This window comes from Urtica dioica, chromosome 3 (genome assembly GCF_054948205.1).
Source record: "Urtica dioica subsp. dioica isolate 48M chromosome 3, U.dioica_male_clone48M_v1_H2, whole genome shotgun sequence".
Lineage (NCBI taxonomy): Eukaryota > Viridiplantae > Streptophyta > Magnoliopsida > Rosales > Urticaceae > Urtica > Urtica dioica.
The window spans coordinates 49,703,416-49,722,624 of NC_142758.1; the positions used below are offsets into that span (position 1 = coordinate 49,703,416).

The window sequence follows — 19,209 nt, forward strand, 5'->3', positions numbered from 1 at the left end:
CAAAAGTTAAGAGATGGACAGAAAACAAATAATATTTTTTTATCAGAAAATAATAATATATTTTTTATCAAAAAAAAAATAATATTAGTCTTTGTTGTTAGGGTTACTGTTAAAGGTTGTATTTTCTACCATATTTCAAGCTATAGGCTTTGTAGGGTAGAGTATAAGGGCTAGATAATAAATTTAGAAAAAGAAAACAAATAAGGAAAAGACTAAAAATAAATAAAATAAAATAAAAATATATTTGATGACACATGTAGATTTTGTGAAATTCACTCACATCCGGCTTCCTCTTTAATGACACAGGTACATAAGATATTTTATTCTCCATGAGAGAGAGAGAGATAATTGTATTGGAATCTCAATAGTACATTCTGAAAAAGAAAGAAAGGAAAACAGTAAAACTAAAATAAAATAAATAAAAATATTTTTGAAGACACAGCCACATGTAGATTGTGGTGAAATTCACCCTGCTTACTCTATTATTGCTTCATCTATTAATGACACAGGTACATTACATATACGATATTTTATTCTCCGAGAGAGAGAGAGAGAGAGAGAGAGAGAGATGATATTTTATTTTCCATGAGAGAGAGAGAGACGATATTTTATTTTTCATGAGAGAGAGAGGTATCAATAGTACATTCTGAAAAGAAAGAACTTGTTAAAATACACGGAAGTCTCCTTAAAGCAGAAGTTGTTTGTAACAAAAGTTAAGAGATGGACAGAAAACAAATAATATTTTTTTATCAGAAAATAATAATATATTTTTTATCAAAAAAAAAATAATATTAGTCTTTGTTGTTAGGGTTACTGTTAAAGGTTGTATTTTCTACCATATTTCATGCTATAGGCTTTGTAGGGTAGAGTATAAGGGCTAGATAATAAATTTAGAAAAAGAAAACAAATAAGGAAAAGACTAAAAATAAATAAAATAAAATAAAAATATATTTGATGACACATGTAGATTTTGTGAAATTCACTCACATCCGGCTTCCTCTTTAATGACACAGGTACATAAGATATTTTATTCTCCATGAGAGAGAGAGAGATAATTGTATTGGAATCTCAATAGTACATTCTGAAAAAGAAAGAAAGGAAAACAGTAAAACTAAAATAAAATAAATAAAAATATTTTTGAAGACACAGCCACATGTAGATTGTGGTGAAATTCACCCTGCTTACTCTATTATTGCTTCATCTATTAATGACACAGGTACATTACATATACGATATTTTATTCTCCGAGAGAGAGAGAGAGAGAGAGAGAGAGAGAGAGAGATGATATTTTATTTTCCATGAGAGAGAGAGAGACGATATTTTATTTTTCATGAGAGAGAGAGGTATCAATAGTACATTCTGAAAAGAAAGAACTTGTTAAAATACACGGAAGTCTCCTTAAAGCAGAAGTTGTTTGTAACAAAAGTTAAGAGATGGACAGAAAACAAATAATATTTTTTTTATCAGAAAATAATAATATATTTTTTATCAAAAAAAAAATAATATTAGTCTTTGTTGTTAGGGTTACTGTTAAAGGTTGTATTTTCTACCATATTTCATGCTATAGGCTTTGTAGGGTAGAGTATAAGGGCTAGATAATAAATTTAGAAAAAGAAAACAAATAAGGAAAAGACTAAAAATAAATAAAATAAAATAAAAATATATTTGATGACACATGTAGATTTTGTGAAATTCACTCACATCCGGCTTCCTCTTTAATGACACAGGTACATAAGATATTTTATTCTCCATGAGAGAGAGAGAGATAATTGTATTGGAATCTCAATAGTACATTCTGAAAAAGAAAGAAAGGAAAACAGTAAAACTAAAATAAAATAAATAAAAATATTTTTGAAGACACAGCCACATGTAGATTGTGGTGAAATTCACCATGCTTACTCTATTATTGCTTCATCTATTAATGACACATGTACATTACATATACGATATTTTATTCTCCGAGAGAGAGAGAGAGAGAGAGAGAGAGAGAGAGCCGATATTTTATTTTCCATGTGAGAGAGAGAGACGATATTTTATTTTCCATGAGAGAGAGAGAGGTATTGGAATCTCAATAGTACATTCTGAAAAGAAAGAACATGTTAAAATACACGGATGTCTCTTAAAAGCAGAAGTTGTTTGTAACAAAAGTTAAGAGATGGACAGAAAACAAATAATATTTTTTTTTATCAGAAAATAATAATATTTTTTTTATCAGAAAACAAATAATATTAGTCTTTGTTGTTAGCGTTACTGTTAAAGGTTGTATTTTCTACCATATTCCATGCTATAAGCTTTGTAGGGTAGAGTATAAGGGCTAGATAATAAATTTAGAATAGAAAACAAATAAGGAAAAGATTAAAAATAAATAAGATAAAATAAAAATATATTTGATGACACAGGTAGATTGTGTGGAATTCACTCACACCCGGCTTCCTCTTTAATGACACAGGTATATAAGATATTCTATTCTCCATGAGAGAGAGAGAGATAATTGTATTGGAATCTCAATAGTACATTCTGAAAAAGAAAGAAAGGAAAACAGTAAAACTAAAATAAAATAAAAAAAATATTTTTGAAGACACAGCCACAGGTAGATTGTGGTGAAATTCACCCTGCTTACTCTATTATTGCTTCATCTATTAATGACACAGGTACATTACATATACGATATTTTATTCTTCGAGAGATAGAGAGAGAGAGAGAGAGAGAGAGAGAGAGAGAGAGAGACGATGTTTTATTTTCCATGAGAGAGAGACGATATTTTATTGAGAAATTGTCTCATTTGCCACAAATTTTATAATATTTTCTCACTTTCCTCAAAAAGACTAATTTTTCCCAAAATGCCACCATCTATGTCAGCATTGTTGACATCTCGGTGGCATTTTGGGAAAAATTAGTCTTTTGGTTGAAAGTGGGAAAATATTATGAAATTTGTGGCAAATGAGACAATTTCTCTATTTTATTTTCCATGAGAGAGAGAGGTATTGGAATCTCAATAGTACATTCTGAAAAGAAAGAATTTGTTAAAATACATGGAAATCTCCTTAAAGCAGAAGTTGTTTATAACAAAAGTTAAGAGATGGATAGAAAACAAATAATATTTTTTTTATCAGATAATAATAATATTTTTTTTATCAGAAAATAAATAATGTTAGTCTCGTTAGTGTTACCGTTAAAGGTTGTATTTTCTACCATATTCCATGCTATAGGCTTTGTAGGGTAGAGTATAAGGGCTAGATAATAAATTTAGAAAAAGAAAATAAATAAGGAAAAAACTAAAAATAAATAAAATAAAATAAAAATATATTTGATGACAATTGTGTGAAATAGGTCTCTATGACTGTACTTAAAAAATCCCAATAAGACGAGACACGTGATTAAGGAAATGAAATTCTGCTGCTACTACTCTCAGACACTAGGCATGGAGGGAAAACAATTATTTAGATAGGCAAGAAATAAAGAATTGCAATTTTTTGGACCAACATATAAAAGATTTATTTTTAATTGACAGGACATATGTCCTTTCTGGACTTAATGTAACATATTAATACTAAATATCATTAAATATAAAAAATATATATATATTTTTTTTAAACTGATATATTTTTTATTAAAAAAGTAAAATTGGTATATTAGTTGGATAGAGTAATTTTCTATTATAGAATCCATTTTTTTTTTCAAAAATTAGTATACCATCGATTTTTTTTATAAATTAAGTTAAAATCATAATCCATTTATTATTATTATTATTATTATTTTTTTTTTTATCAAAGATATGGATTTTTTCGGTATACCTTTGTACTTAAACCCTGTCGTCCATTTTTTTTTTTTGTGTATAACAATTCACATATATAATAGTACATATCCAATATACTTACGTGGCATTAACACAGTTTCATTTCCACTGAGAAAGCGTCGTATTATTTTCCTCGTTCTCTTCCGCTCCAATGGCGCCAATAGATCCAAAGAGCGGATTTTGCTCCGACACGAGAACATTCCACAGCCTCAGGCCTCGATTCCCTCTCCCACCGGAGACCTCTCCGATCTCCGTCGCCGACTTCATCTTCTCCAGCCTCGCCGCCAATCCTCCGTCGCCCTCGGCCGCCGCGCTCGTCGACGCCCAAACCGGTCGCCGAGTCCTCTTCCCGGAGCTCCGCCGCCGAGTCCTCTTCCCGGAGCTCCGCCGCCGAGTCGAAGCCCTAGCCGAATCGCTCGTCGCCGAGCTAGGGCTCGGAAATTCCGCCGGCGAAACAGCCTTCGTCCTCTCGCCGAACTCCGTCGAGATTCCGATCCTCTACCTCGTGCTCCTCTCCCTCGGCGTCTCCGTCTCGCCTTCCAATCCGGCGAACACCGCCGGAGAAATATCCCGTCAGATTCGGCTTTGCCGGCCGATCGTCGCGTTCGCGACCTCCGACGCGGCGGAGAAAATCGCACGTCCGTTTTCTTCTTCTTCTTCCTCACTCCGCCGCGGCGTGATTCTGATCGACTCTCCCGAGTTCGAGTCGATGATGATGACTCGCCGCGACTCAGCTGAGTCTAGGAAGCGAGTTGCGACGGTGAGGCAATCGGATACGGCGGCGATTCTATACTCCTCCGGTACGACCGGGGCGGTCAAAGGAGTCGCGTTGACTCACCGTAATTGGATATCTGTAATCGGCGGTGCTCTAGCAACTTCAGGTAAAGAACATAAACCCCTTGACCCCGATAAATTACAATAGTGACACTACCTAATTAAAACGACAGAATTGATCGTGAGTTTGAAGAAAGGGAAAGAAAAAAAAAGAAGACAAATATGATGTTTTCAACGTGCACATTAATATGAACCTTACATTTGAAGAACATTTATCTTCTGATCAAATAATAAAATAGTTAAATTTATTTTGTTAATTTTGTTGATGTTAATTATTATTTTTTGACGATTTTTAAATAATTCATCACTTTTTAAAACTCTGATTATAAGGTCAAAAGAGTTATTAAAACTTAGTTATTATATATTTTGACTATTTTTTTTTTAGTTTTATACAAACATATTTTGTCTTTTGTTTTCTGCAAACTTTTAACTTCAGTTTGACTATATAACTAAAAAAAACCCCATGCACTTAAAGTCTTAAAAGTGAAAAAAAAAACCTTTAAAATACGTGGAGATTAAAAAAAAAAAAAAAAAGGTGAAAAAGTGCATATTTTTTTGTCTTTGGTATGTAAAATGTAGTATAGTTTTTTTGTTTTTTTTAAACTGAAACGTAGTATAGTTCTTTGTTGCTAGTTTGGTAAAAAAATTACATATTTGCTTACACATATGCCCTTCCTACACTAAAAATAATATTTATTCCTCTCTAAACACTATATCCGCCACGTGGCACGCAGTGAAGGGTGACACGTCACCCAGACCGACGTGGCTGTGCTCGGTGCCGTACTTCCACGTGTACGGGTTCGGTCTGGCGCTGAGGACGGTGGCGCAGGGACAGACGCTGGTGACGATGGGTCGGGGAATCAGGAAATTCGACGTCGCGAAGATGCTGAGGCTCGTCGACGAGCTCAGGATCAGCCACGTGGCGGTTGCGCCGCCGGTGGTGGTTTCGATGGCGAAAAACGCCGCCCTGACGGAGGGACGCGATCTCAGCTGCCTCCACGTCATCGGCTGCGGCGGCGCTCCGCTGCGGAGGAGTGTCATCCGGCTTCTCCGGCAACGCCTTCCCCGCGTGCAGATCGCACAGGTGAAATTAATTTTTTTTTTTTTTACTTAATTTAATTATTTTTAGGTAGTTACGTTACAACACCTAACCTTATCAACTTTTATTTCTCTATTATTTAAACATAAAAAAAGGTAGGTTAGAATTAAGTAATAAGGCTAAAAAGTGATTCAGTTTGAGTTTTGGTCCGAAGTGAAACCTAACTTTTGATTTTCAATTTATTGGATCAATAACCGAACCTAATTTATCCAGATTTTTGGTTAACCATATCTTAAAATCCAATATTCAGTTTGAAAACTGGTTTTGAAAATCGGTAATTAGACAACCAATTAAAGACCAATTTTTTTTAATATCTAAAACCGATTACCGATAACCAAACCGACTTCATAAACTGGATCCGGTTAATTGACTAGAGACCTAAATTGCTATGAATAGTAATGATCTTGTAGAATTTAAGAGAGAGAATTCAAAAGGAGAGACATAGTTTCGATTTTGTGAATATTCTATTTATTATTATTGAATTGAATATACAAGTATATATAAAGTTACAGAGAAAAAGAGAGGAATAAATGAGGACATTCTCAACTAATTACATTGAAAAAAAAAGAGAATAAATATACACAATTTTCGATAATAAAGTTCCAATGTTGGTGGTGATTTTGAGGTCGAGTCAGTCTGTACTGACAGGCGAGAAAGACGAGCTGAACTTTTTTTTGAATAGAACGGATTTTCCATTAAAATTGGGTAAAAAACCCATCAATACAGGAGAAATACACCTCAGTACATGAGTCACCAAGACCTAAGTCAAGTGAATCTAACACTAAGTTCCGGTAAAAGTACGTTATGTGCAAACTTCCGACAACGGAAAGAATTACAAGCACAAATAGAGCACACGAGAGGCTCGTTCAAAAACCCAAAGATTGGCGATGGAGAAATTCAACCAACCTCGGTCCGATGGCCACGAATAAGATGGCTATTCAACCTGCATAGATCAAAACCTAACAGGAAATCCACTACGGGATAAGAGACTACGGCTAATCCGAGTCCAAAACAAACCAAAACCAAGCAGAAAAATAAAAAAGTCGGAGCAAGGACCCCAAAAGATACAAAGAAAAACTTGAATCTAAACTAAAAATGTCTTCAACATGTCCAAAGAAAAAGCCCACGAAATCCCACCCTACAAGATCCGCAACGGGGTCATCCTCGCCGAGAAGGATCTGAAACAGCGGGCCGACGGGGCCGGCGGCGACCTGGACGGCATCTCCGGAAGGAAGGCCAAAAAGAGGAGCTGGATTCGGGGACCGAAAGCTCCAGATTTGGGAATCAAACCGCATGGCCCTGCAAAAGACAGAGACTGCCATCTGCAGCGGGGAAAGATGAAGAGCATGGCTGTTGCAGGAAACTCCGGCGAGGACAAGGATGTCCGGCGAGGCACGGGGTCTGCGAAGGAGACCCATAGAGGCGGGATGAGTAAAAGCTTTTTCCGAGGCCAAAGAGAGAAGACAGAACAGCCTCCCCCCCAAGTCGGAGTCGACCAAAGCGCCGGCGTCCTCCCAGGAGGGGAGCGGCGGAGAAAAAAAAAAGGAAAAGGTTTCTGCGTTTTTGGAGAAGCAGGGGAAGGAGAGAGAAACCAGATCTCGCTCAGTGAAAGACGAGCTGAACTTCAATAAATCTAAAAGAATTAAAAAAAAAATATGAACTTAAATTAAGTTTCCGTGTAAAGAGTCAAGCATCTAATATATGTTAAAATTCAGAAGTTGATTATCAGTCATTGTCTAATCACATGTTATTTTATTCATCGAATTAAATTAATGTAAGAGTTAATAAAACATATTTAATTAGGCGTACGGACTAACGGAGTCAACGGGGAGAGTATTCGGAACAGTGGGTTCGGAAGAGAACAAAGTAGAAGAAGCTGTGGGAAAGCTGGTATCGAATTTCGAAGCAAAGATCGTTGACCCTCGAAACCCGTCTCTCAACTTGCCTCCAAATCAGCTCGGAGAGCTTTGTCTCAAAGGACCGTTTGTCATGAAATGTATTAATCTTGAATGTTAATCAATTAATTAGTTGCTGTTTATAATCTCATATTAATGATCACTAATATTGTAACTGATATTTGTCTGCGAAAAGGTTACGTTGGTGACGATAAAGCGACTGCTTCGAGTCTCGACTCGGACGGGTGGTTAAAGACCGGCGATCTCTGTTACATCGATAACGATGGCTTTTTGTTCGTGGTTGATCGCCTAAAAGAGTTGATCAAGTATAAAGGCTATCAGGTTTCTGTGATATTATTATTATTATTGCTTGATTTGAACCAAGGATGAGATAATTATGTGTTTTTTTTTCTACCGTTGCAGATTGCTTGCGTGACAAGTTTCTGCTTTCGGTTTTTGAGTTCCGGTTGTTAATAATAATAAGATAATTAGTAAACTAAGAAACTTGATATATATTCGCATAAACAGGTTGCTCCGGCAGAACTCGAGCATTTGCTTCAATCCCATCCGGATATAGCCGACGCAGCTGTTGTACCGTGCGTTTTTTTTATTTATTTATTTATTTATTTATTTAAGAGATTAGTTATGTAACATGTTGATTTAATCTATTAATTATTTATAAAGGTACCCGGATGAGGAAGCGGGTCAAGTACCGATGGCTTTCGTGGTGAAGTGCGACGGAAGTGTCGTCAGCGAATCGCAAATCAAGGATTTTGTAGCCAAACAAGTATCGTCTTTCGCTTTCTCTCTCGAGCCTTTCATTTTGTTCAATTTGGTTTGGAAATAAAATATATGTACATAAAAATAAAACTTTCTAGGTCGCGCCTTACAAGAGGATCAGGAAGTTACAGTTCATCGATGCTATACCGAAGAACGCGCAGGGTAAAGTGTTGAAAAGGGAATTGGTCAAACTCGCGGCTCCGAATCCGACTTCGAAATTGTAGTGTATATTCATTTTGGTGGTAGTTTGGAACTAATTTATGCGCGAGAGAAATAAAAGGAGTGATTTATTCCTCTACCGATCAAAATGTCGATAGCTTTGGCCGCTTAAAGTGGCGACTATGATACTTGGGTCTTTTCGCCCCGTGGTCCAAAACCACCGTTATTAGTTTATAAACCATACCATTTTTAGTCTTACTTCTGATATTATCTATACTAAAATTCCCATCAACCGTCGGATTTAAGAAGTTTACTTGGAAATCAAGTCATTTTGGTAATTATTTTAAATAAATTTTTATTTAAGAGCAATTCAAATGCTAGGAGATTTTTATTTATAACACATTGTAAAAAATAAAATATTTTATTAAAAATTACTTTATATTTTTACAAAATGCTCCAATGTGAGAATCTCTAAATGTTGTCCACTTAAATATTTAAAAATATATTTTTAATTTTTAATTTTAGTAATAAAAACTCAACTCATGGGATAAGAAAACTGATTTTCCCGCATAGCTTTAACACTTAAAAAAATCGGTAAAATTGTAAAAAAATAGCCAACCTTTTATAATTTTTTTGTAAATAGTCAACTCAACTTATTTACGGTACTAAAAAATACAAAAATACCCAAAAACGTTCCCACCTATTTTGAGTTTTTTTGTTTTTTTGAGTTCCGTAAATAAATTGAGTTGACTATTTACATAAAATTAACAAAAATGTTGGCTATTATACAAAACGCTATAAGTCAAATGACTATATAGCTAAAAGACCCTAAAAAAAACCATCTTTATTCTCCATACACAGCTTTATTTACGAAACCTTTGTATCTATGAATTCTTTTTTTTAATCAGAGCATCTAAATCTAAATGAGATAAGAGATCAAATCGAAACGCTGTTCGGAATCCCGCGGCCGGTCACGCCCGGCCCGGAAGTCGGAAGAAGCAACTCATAAGGCGGAACTCCGGCCCCGTTTCTGTTCTTGAGACGAGCGTCTCTGTTCCTTCCATGGATGGTCTCATCTATCTCTCTCAGCCTGTTCGAGAACCTCTCGAACATATCGAGAATCTCGCGGTCGCCGGTCCAGTGGGCCTTGACCCGGGTCGCCTGACCCAAGTACTCCTCGTCCGGCGAGTGGGTCGACAGCGTGTCCTGAACCGCCATGATCTTCGTGGCCTGAAGCTGGGTCGGGAGAGACGAGAGGAAAGTCCGCTGCGGATTCGAAACGAACCTCTCGTACTCGGGGCTGTTTTCTTGCGGCACAAGTTTCCTCATCAGGGTCGGGCGGTTCGGGACGTACCCTCCGAAAGGGTATTGCCCGAAGTTTATGGCGGCGTGCTGACCCGAGGCGGTCCATATAATGATGGTGAGAATCTCCGAGAGGTCTTTTTCGGTCTCGAGTTTCGGCCACCATGGCTCGTTTTGTTTATCGGCGTGTCCTTTTTCCTTTATCTCGGCCCACCAAGATTGGAGCTCTTCGTCGGATTTGACTGAGTCGGGATCGGAGTAGAAATGGGATACGTAAGATTTTACCCAATCTTCGATCGCGGCCCATATCAGAAGCCCGTCTGAGGCGTACGGGTAGTCCTCTATCACGAGCTTGACTCCCCCGGGCTTTGTCGGGTCTTCCATAGCCATACCCCTTTAAAAAAAAACAAAATAAAATTAAAAAAAAAAAAGATCAAGGAAAATAAAATGCACAATTTCTTATATGTATATATATTATTTATACAGACGCATATTATTTTTCTTATGTTTTTGACAAATTTATATGATTCTTCCTTTCGATTCTGTGTCGAAACAGAAACTGTTAAGGAGTCGAGATTGTACCCGAAAAAAAAAAAAACATCTTTCTAAATTAATAGGAGATAAAAGAGTATCTTATTTCATTTTTTATAATACCAATTTTACACAAACCAGGGAGATATTATAGAGTGATTTTCAACAAGAAGATTCTTCTAATGTATCATTTCTGGGTCTAAGAGTCATGTCAAATAGAGATTTTTCTTTTTGGAACATCTTTCGATTGCTATAAAAGAAAAGGTAAACGAGACGGTTTATAGTTATAAAAGGTTTATTTCTTCTTACCGGCGGATGAGAAACCGGGGCAGATGTAATTGATCCGTATTATAGCGTACTATTTTCAACAACTTTTTTTTTTTGTAACTTTTTCTTAGATAATTATCAACCTATTTTGATTATTTCTAGGTCCAATGAAATTCATAGGTACAGGAAGAAGAGACATTTTTTCTTTCGAATCAATAGCTATAAAAGACAACGTAAAAACGATTTTTTTTTTACCGGCGGATGAGATCTTTTGGAAGTGCCTCCAAGTCGAAGCGCCAGTGAGCGTCGTAAGCGGCGGAGCTGAGCTCCATAGAATACTTCCCGGGGCTAAAGCTCGCCTCGATGATTCCTCCACCGTTGATCAAGCTCTGGCGAGCGAGCGCGTTGATCTCCAAAGTGTATCGCATGTGGGGCCGCAAAAGTTGGTATATCGGGTGCATCGAGCTCAACTGTCTGTTGGTCGCTATGATATACGCTTCCACGCACGCGTGAGTTCTCAGCCTAAAAAAACCCCCACAATTAACTTCACTCTAATTCTCAAGGTAATTAATATTAGCCCCTAAAACTATAGTACTTGTGTCTTTAAACGGCCTCTATTAGTTATAAATCAAATTCCCATCAACTGTCGGATTTGAAAAGTTTCCTTGGAAATCAAGTAATTCAGGCAATTTTTTTTCGGATAAAAATTTCGCAGAATGACTTGACTAAGCTGATACAATTCACAACTAGTAAAATGTCATTTTTTTTAACTAGCGGATTTACAAAATAGCCCAAGATTTTTCTAATGTTAGTGAGAGAACCAAAATTTACAAGAATTCCCCATACTAGTTGTCAATTTCTTTTGTGACCCTATTGATAATACATTGTCAATATTTTTCTGGACAGTGTCAAAAGTATTTTTGGACAACCTAAGGTTATTAAAACTTACAACTTTGACTATGACTGTTTTGTTAATCAACTAGTTTCAAATGGCTATTTTGTAAAATAAAAAAAAATAAAAAATTACCCTTTTTTTCTGTATAAATCGCGAAGCGAAATTATGCAACTACCGTAATAAACAATGATTCACTTTTTTTTTTTTTTTAATATTACCAATGATTGACTAGTTGGTGGATTCCGGCGTCGTTATTGCAGACATGGGCTTTGGCGAGTTTCCAAATCCAGTGAGTTGTGGCGTCGTGGCCGTGAGTGTGAACGACTTTGTTTCTTAGCGACGAAGGCGTTGGAGGGAGCGAGAGCTCTATGGCTATCGGCCTCAGAGAGTCCGTGTGGATATCGGGTTTGAAGAGGATTGTTCTCGAAGCGTAGCATTTTCTCCCCGGAAGCGAGTTCATTCTCTCCAAGAACGGTAAAAGCATGTCGTGGTAGTCAAGTATGAACAGCCTCTTCTCTTCCATCGCCTGAATCGCCGAAAAATATAATCAAGTATTCGTCATTTTCATAAATTATTCAACTTTTTTTTTAATGAATAAGTGGTTTGATGACCATTTTACTCTTGATAATTATTTTAAGGGTCTTTTAGCTATATAGCCATTTAACTTATAACGTTTTGTAGAATAGCCAACTTTTTTGTAAATTTTTTTGTAAATAGCCACCTCAACTAATTTACGACACTCAAAAAGAAAAATAAAAAAAATAAAAAACCAAAATAGACGTGAATGTTTTTTGGTATTTTTGTCTTTTTGAGAACCGTAAATAAGTTGAGGTGGCTATTTACAAAAAAATTTATTGGCTATCTAGCAATTCTTAGACTTTCGGTGGCTAGACCGAAATGACACTAAATATAATATAAAAGTTCAGAGATTCCTTTGACAAACCTTTTCTATGCTCATTCCGTTGATCTCTCGCTCGATCAGTTCCTTTGTCAGATTAGACTCCGGCGAGCCATAGATTGCAGGGTCTAGTTTGCTCAGAATCGGAAACTCCTGCAAAATCCCGACTTTTCACTAATTAGCATTTTTTTAAAAACAAATATTTTAATAATTGGCTAAAATTTTCATCCAATTTATACCCTCAAGAGCTCGATGTTCACCGGATTAACACCGGCCAAACACTGCCGTGCAAACTCGTGATCTCTCAACCAAGCAAACCGATCCTCTGAAAACAAACACCGCGAAACTCAAGCCCAAGAAAAACTTAAGAAAGAAAAAAAAATGGATTAGCAAACAAGTATGTACGTACTTCTTATAACGGCGGGGATTTCGTACTTGAAGAGCCTCTCTTTGACGGTGAGAATTTGCTTCACGATATCGTCGGCGATTGGAAACCGAGTGATCTCGTTGTTGTCGTCGTCGTTTCTCAAGAGGAAACCGTCGTTGTAGAGCTTGTCGATGTCGGTGAAGCACGTGAAAGGGATGTCGGAGCTCGACAGAGTTGCGGCGATGGAAGGTATGAGATTGTGAAGAAGGGCTTTGAGTCTCCCGGCCGAGAAAGTGCTTTGCTTTATCTCATCGAATGCCTCATCTCTCGGGACGTAAACCGGGTAAGGCTTCTCGATTCTGCTCTCCGAACGAGGGTCTTCTCGAGAAAAATAAAATAAAATTAATGTTCACTCCTCGAATACGAATAGTATAATATATGCCGGATGTAGCGGGAAAACTTTGTTAACCGGGAGTAATGCGAAACGTATAATTTCCGAGGTGCTTTTATTAAATTTTTCTTTTTCATAAATGTTAATTTTTTTTTTTTTTAATGATTATATTTTTTTATATGCAAAAGGTAAAATTTTAGAAAGGCCACCCCTAGTAAAACTATTTTTCATATTTCAGACTTAGCTTAAGCCCCTCATTCAAGTACTAATAGTTATTTAAATTCTTTTTTCCATTTTACATTGAACAAATTCATATCAGTCCCCCTAAGAAAAGGAAATTTCATCTAGTTCCTTCCCTCGGCCGAGCCATTTGAGGCCCAAAATTATATGATGTTTTCTTATATACCCCTTACATGTTTTTTTTTTTTAGATGCTCTCTAAAAAATGAAACATTGTCTATCACTTATATATTTTCTTTAATTGAAAAGATTGTATATAATGTGTATAAATACCTATACTATTCGGAGCTCGGCCGGTTCTGCATCGCCTAGGATATGGTCTTTTCTCGCCCCCGACGACCGGTCTAGCAATCTCTTCCTTCTCGGGATTTCCGAGATCGTTATACACATCATAGTCGTATATCCTCTCGTGTGCCTTTCTCTCTCCCATCCCGTCCCCTCGGACACTCACCAACTCTTTCTTTCTTAGTTCTCGAAGACCTTGCGGCGTTTTACAAGGCAAATAGGCCTATAACAATACTCGAATAAAAAAAAATCAAAATTTCCGGAATAATTAAAAAAATGGTATAACTAAATAGTTAATTGAAACTACTAGATTTGCAAAATAGCTAAGCTTGTCTAAAATAAGTGAAATAGTCAAAGTTTACAAAAATATGAACTTGTCAATAAATTTTTTGACGATGGTAAATTGCTTATATGTAGAGTCAATATTAGTGCAAAAAAAATATATTGACAATGTAACTTTGGCTATTTTGTTAATCAATTAGTTTTAAATGGCTATTTGTTTAGTTTAAGAAAATAAAAGAAAAGAAAAGAAAAACGCACACAAAATAACAAAAAAAAAAAAACAGATTTTTTGGACAAAAGAAATAGGTTTTTTAATTTTTCTCACTTGATTCTTGAAGATGACTCGGCTTTCGGGGCTGTTCTTGCTCAAGTGAACCCAAGTATTGGCGGGAAAAAACACGGGGCCTCGTTCGAATCCGTGGACCACAACGCTGAGTAGATAAAACTCTTTCCCGTGGAGATTGGTGACGAGGATCGCTCCCGGGGACCCGAAATCTCCCCGGACGCTGACATCAGCGGCGAATTCGACCACGTTCGACGAAGAAGAAGTCTTCTTCGGAAGCCATCCTCGGACACACGTTTCCACGCTTTTTCCTGATTCGGTCACTTCACAGCACCAAATTCCAACCAAACACATATGAGTGAGGTTCTTTTTAACAGAGAGAGCCTATCTTAACAAATACTTTGATTTGAGGTGTTAAGAGAGTCTGAAATCTTTGGTCTGTATTAGACAATGCTGATACAGAATTTTCACGTGTGATATAAGTTTTAGAGGCCACTTCTTCCGAGTTGCAATATGGTAAAGTTCATTTCTTCAACTGGTTTTATTTCTTCATTTTAAATTAAAAAAAAAATGGTTTACTTCTAAATATCCGACGAAAAGTTACAATTTCTAAGTTAAAAACCATGTGAGTTGCAATATGGTAAAGTTCATTTCTTCAACTGGTTTTATTTCTTCATTTTAAATTAAAAAAAAAATGGTATATCCGAAGAAAAGTTACAATTTCTCAGTTAAAAACCATGTGAGTTGCAATATGGTAAAGTTCATTTCTTCAACTGGTTTTACTTATTCATTTAAAAAAAAAAAAAAAAAAAAACTTGTTTTACATCCAATTATCCGAAGAATTAAAGTTGCAATTTTTCCAGTTAAGAACCATATGCTGAATATAAATATAATGAACTCCATTTAGAACAATTAATTTATGCCAAATATAAAAAAATCTTTCGAAGTTTCCGGAAGCAATTGCATCCAGATTGTACTTGGTACTTCTGTCCTATGATGTTATGAAATAAAATATGTAATTCGAAGTTATTTGGCAATGGTTGGTCATGAAATATACAAGTATTCAAAATATTTGAGTTGCGAGCCATGAAGGTGGCCATCCAGAACATGAGAAACATGATTGTTTGAGATTAATCCTAATTTTTTTTTTACAGTTCTGAGATTATATTATAAATTAGGAGCGCTAATGCTAAAAAAAAAAAAGAGTCCATTAGGTGTATAATCATATTAGAGTGTAAACTCATACATTTTACTCCCGAGCTCGGCCCGAAAACATGGCATCAGAAACAAACCTGGAGCAAAATAATTGTCGGATTTCACAATCAACCAAGGGACGGTCCGGATCGACTCTCCTTGTCCATGGTCGTCGCAAAAGAAAAGCTTGTCCACGTAGTCGTAATCATGAGCCAAGTGTAGATACAAATACGACAACGACAACGAAGACAAAGTTTTGTTGGTGACCGCATTACCGTACGAATTCGGGCGGTCCGCCCAGGACTCCCCCACGAGGACGCCCTGGCCGCGCGTGGGGTCGTAGTCCCCCGCGATGGGCCCGAAGTGGTCCGACGGGATGGTGACGAAGATCTTGCCGCTGCAGGCGTTGGCCTTGCCGCTCTTCTTGGCGCGCTCCGTGGTGAAGCACGTGTCGGGGCGGTTCTGGTTGTGCACAAAGTGGTACGCCTTGGGCTGCCCCGAGTGGGAGCTCAACTTGGCCGCCCGAGCCGCCCGGAGCGCAAACACCAGAGCCGAGTTGATGCGCGGGTTGGTCGCCACCTTCGCAGGGATGGCGCTCCGGCAGTTTGCGCAGCTGCGCTTCCCCTGACCCGTCCACTTCTCGAAGCATTTCAAGCATCTAATATATGTTAAAATTCAGAAGTTGATTATCAGTCATTGTCTAATCACATGTTATTTTATTCATCGAATTAAATTAATGTAAGAGTTAATAAAAACATATTTAATTAGGCGTACGGACTAACGGAGTCAACGAGAAGAGTATTCGGAACAGTGGGTTCGGAAGAGAACAAAGTAGAAGAAGCTGTGGGAAAGCTGGTATCGAATTTCGAAGCAAAGATCGTTGACCCTCGAAACCCGTCTCTCAACTTGCCTCCAAATCAGCTCGGAGAGCTTTGTCTCAAAGGACCGTTTGTCATGAAATGTATTAATCTTGAATGTTAATCAATTAATTAGTTGCTGTTTATAATCTCATATTAATGATCACTAATATTGTAACTGATATTTGTCTGCGAAAAGGTTACGTTGGTGACGATAAAGCGACTGCTTCGAGTCTCGACTCGGACGGTGGTTAAAGACCGGCGATCTCTGTTACATCGATAACGATGGCTTTTTGTTCGTGGTTGATCGCCTAAAAGAGTTGATCAAGTATAAAGGCTATCAGGTTTCTGTGATATTATTATTATTGCTTGATCTGAACCAAGGATGAAATAATTTATGCGTTTTTATCTACTGTTGCAGATTGCTTGCGTGACAAGTTTCTGCTTTCGGTTTTTGAGTTCCGTTTGTTAATAAGATAATTAGTAAACTAAGAAACTTAATATATATTCGCATAAACAGGTTGCTCCGGCAGAACTCGAGCATTTGCTTCAATCCCATCCGGATATAGCCGACGCAGCTGTTGTACCGTGCGTTTTTTTTTTTTTTTTTTTATTATTTAAGAGCTTAGTTATGTAACATGTTGATTTAATCTATTAATTATTTATAAAGGTACCCGGATGAGGAAGCGGGTCAAGTACCGATGGCTTTCGTGGTGAAGTGCGACGGAAGTGTCGTCAGCGAATCGCAAATCAAGGATTTTGTAGCCAAACAAGTATGGTCTTTCGCTTTCTCTCTCGAGCCTTTCATTTTGTTTAATTTGGTTTGGAAATAAAATATATGTACATCAAAATAAAACTTTCTAGGTCGCGCCTTACAAGAGGATCAGAAAGTTACAGTTCATCGATGCTATACCGAAGAACGCTCAGGGTAAAGTGTTGAGAAGGGAATTGGTCAAACTCGCGGCTCCGAATCCGACTTCGAAATTATAGTGTATATTCATTTTGGCGGTAATTTGAAACTAATTTATGCGCGAGAGAAATAAAAGGAGTGATTTATTCCTCTACCGATCAAAATGTCGATAGCTTTGGCCGTTTAAAGTGGCGACTATGATACTTGGGTCTTTTCGCCCCGTGGTCCAAAACCGCCGTTATTAGTTTATAAACCATACCATTTTTAGTCTTTCTTCTGATTTTATCTATACTAAAATTCCCATCAACCGTCGGATTTAAAAAGTTTACTTGGAAATCAAGTAATTTTGGTAATTATTTTAAATAAATTTTGAATTAAGAGCAATTCAAATGCTAGGAGATTTTTATTTATAACACATTGTAAAAAATAAAATATATATTTATGTGAGAATCTCTAAATGTTGTCCACTTAAATATTTAAAAATATATATTTGATTTCTTTTTCCTTAATTTTATCTTCATTTTACATATATTTATAGATAATATATTAGTACCATTGCCTTAATGATTATCGCAGTGTTTACAATGCAATAACAACTCAAAATGCTTAGTTCCACTTAAACATGAGCATTCCCAATCGGAGATGCTCTACATTTACAAATAGTAAAATGTCAGGGTGTTGTAGTTAAGCAATTAATTGAAACTAATGGATTCACAAACAAAATTTCAAAATTTGTCTAAAATTAGTCGGATAGTCAAAGTTTACAAAATTTTCTAAGTACTAGTTCCGCGCTTGCTAGAGGTAGCTAGACCTAACTAGCTTATCATCAAGTGTAACGATTGTATATGTACCAAACCAAGCACTCATTCATTGAGTAGTTAGTGAAAATCAGTTACACACAAATAAATCAAATCTCTCTCTCTCTATCACGTTTTCATTTTGGGTCCAGTGGCTATCTAGACATATGAAACTTTAGAAATTTTGAAATAGCCAACGTTTTATTAATTTTTTGTAAATAGCCACATAAATCTATTTACGCTATCAAAATAATAAAAAACGCGGAGTAAATTTCTAATAAATATGACTATTTACGAAATATTTACAATAATTTTTTGCTATTTACGAAAAATTTATAAAACGTTGGCTAAAACGTAAACGCTTATGTTTATGTGGCTTATATCGCTAAATTTTTGTTTCATTTTTGAATAAACACGCGACAGGTTGCTCCGGCAATACTCGAGCATTTGCTTCAATATTCTGATCCAGATTTAGCCGACGCAGCTGTTGTACCGTGCTCTTTATACTTCACTTTATTTTACTTACATATATTTAAGAGCTTAGCTATGTAACATGTTGATTTGATCTATTAACGACCCTTTCTCTCTCGAGCCTTTTATCCATGGAACCAAGACTATGAACATGCCTTTTTGTATTTTGTTTAAGTTGGTTTACAAAAAAAAAAAAAAAATAGAACTTGTTAGGTCGCGCCTTTCCAGAGGATTAGAAAGTTGAGGTTCATCGACCCGATACCGAAGAACACGGGGTAAGGTGTTTAGAAGGGAATAATTATAGTATTAATACATTTTGACAGTAGTTTTGAACTAATCTATGCTAGAGAGAAACAAAATGAGTGATATATTTTACTTTACTTCCTCTACCGATCAAAATGGCTAATTTTCCCGGTTAGTTATTTTTTCTTAAAGTGTTCAACGGTTCTTTTTTTAATTTTTAACTTTTAATCTTAGTAATAAAAACTCAACTCATTGGATAAGAAAACCGATTTTCCCGCATAGCTTTAACACTTAAAAAAAAGGGTAAAATTGTAAAAAACAAAATGATAAAAAAACAAAAAAAAAAAATAGCCAAATAAACCACCAAAAGTCTAAGAATTGCTAAATAATCAACCTTTTGTAAATTTTTTGTAAATAACCACTTCAACTTATTT

At 36.3% G+C, this 19,209-nt stretch overlaps 3 protein-coding genes and 1 pseudogene across 4 annotated transcripts; 3 read left to right on the forward strand and 1 right to left on the reverse strand.

The window, feature by feature from the left end:
* The first annotated feature begins 3,947 nt into the window (after nucleotides 1-3,947).
* LOC149403518 (4-coumarate--CoA ligase-like 6) lies at nucleotides 3,948-4,476 on the forward strand. The gene is made up of 2 exons (XM_089608710.1): nucleotides 3,948-4,330; nucleotides 4,374-4,476. The coding sequence occupies exons 1-2, from the start codon at nucleotides 3,948-3,950 to the stop codon at nucleotides 4,474-4,476; spliced, it is 486 nt and encodes a 161-aa protein (XP_089464836.1).
* Nucleotides 4,164-8,807, forward strand: LOC149403519 (4-coumarate--CoA ligase-like 9). The gene is made up of 7 exons (XM_089610044.1): nucleotides 4,164-4,677; nucleotides 5,365-5,714; nucleotides 7,533-7,725; nucleotides 7,821-7,966; nucleotides 8,153-8,220; nucleotides 8,309-8,411; nucleotides 8,503-8,807. Exons 1-7 carry the CDS (start codon nucleotides 4,506-4,508, stop codon nucleotides 8,626-8,628), a joined length of 1,158 nt encoding a protein of 385 aa, XP_089466170.1. The 5' UTR covers nucleotides 4,164-4,505; the 3' UTR covers nucleotides 8,629-8,807.
* A 459-nt stretch (nucleotides 8,808-9,266) lies between these two features.
* Nucleotides 9,267-16,453, reverse strand: LOC149403520 (lipoxygenase 6, chloroplastic-like). The gene is made up of 11 exons (XM_089608711.1): nucleotides 16,444-16,453; nucleotides 16,272-16,338; nucleotides 15,596-16,155; nucleotides 14,346-14,626; nucleotides 13,727-13,961; nucleotides 12,866-13,201; nucleotides 12,696-12,781; nucleotides 12,502-12,609; nucleotides 11,777-12,084; nucleotides 10,919-11,185; nucleotides 9,267-10,259 (listed from the first exon to the last, which is right to left on the reverse strand). Exons 1-11 carry the CDS (start codon nucleotides 16,451-16,453, stop codon nucleotides 9,500-9,502), a joined length of 3,018 nt encoding a protein of 1,005 aa, XP_089464837.1. The 3' UTR covers nucleotides 9,267-9,499.
* On the forward strand, nucleotides 16,270-17,542 carry LOC149403521 (4-coumarate--CoA ligase-like 5; annotated as a pseudogene). Its single transcript, XR_016296200.1, has 5 exons — nucleotides 16,270-16,458; nucleotides 16,554-16,698; nucleotides 16,875-16,942; nucleotides 17,025-17,127; nucleotides 17,219-17,542. The product of XR_016296200.1 is annotated as a 4-coumarate--CoA ligase-like 5 (transcript).
* Nucleotides 17,543-19,209: the final 1,667 nt, after the last annotated feature.

Coding starts and splice junctions, on each gene's coding strand:
- LOC149403519 (XM_089610044.1), top strand. CDS start 4,506: ATGATGATGACTCGCCGCGACTCAGCTGAGTCTAGGAAGCGAGTTGCG. Junction 5,715..7,532: donor CCCGCGTGCAGATCGCACAG/GTGAAATTAATT, acceptor ATATTTAATTAG/GCGTACGGACTAACGGAGTC. Junction 8,412..8,502: donor AGGATTTTGTAGCCAAACAA/GTATCGTCTTTC, acceptor AAAACTTTCTAG/GTCGCGCCTTACAAGAGGAT.
- LOC149403520 (XM_089608711.1), bottom strand. Junction 16,156..16,271: donor CTCGTTGACTCCGTTAGTCC/GTACGCCTAATT, acceptor AACATATATTAG/ATGCTTGAAATGCTTCGAGA. Junction 10,260..10,918: donor CCAAAAGATCTCATCCGCCG/GTAAAAAAAAAA, acceptor TTTTTTTTAAAG/GGGTATGGCTATGGAAGACC.
- LOC149403518 (XM_089608710.1), top strand. CDS start 3,948: ATGGCGCCAATAGATCCAAAGAGCGGATTTTGCTCCGACACGAGAACA. Junction 4,331..4,373: donor TCCCTCGGCGTCTCCGTCTC/GCCTTCCAATCC, acceptor ATATCCCGTCAG/ATTCGGCTTTGCCGGCCGAT.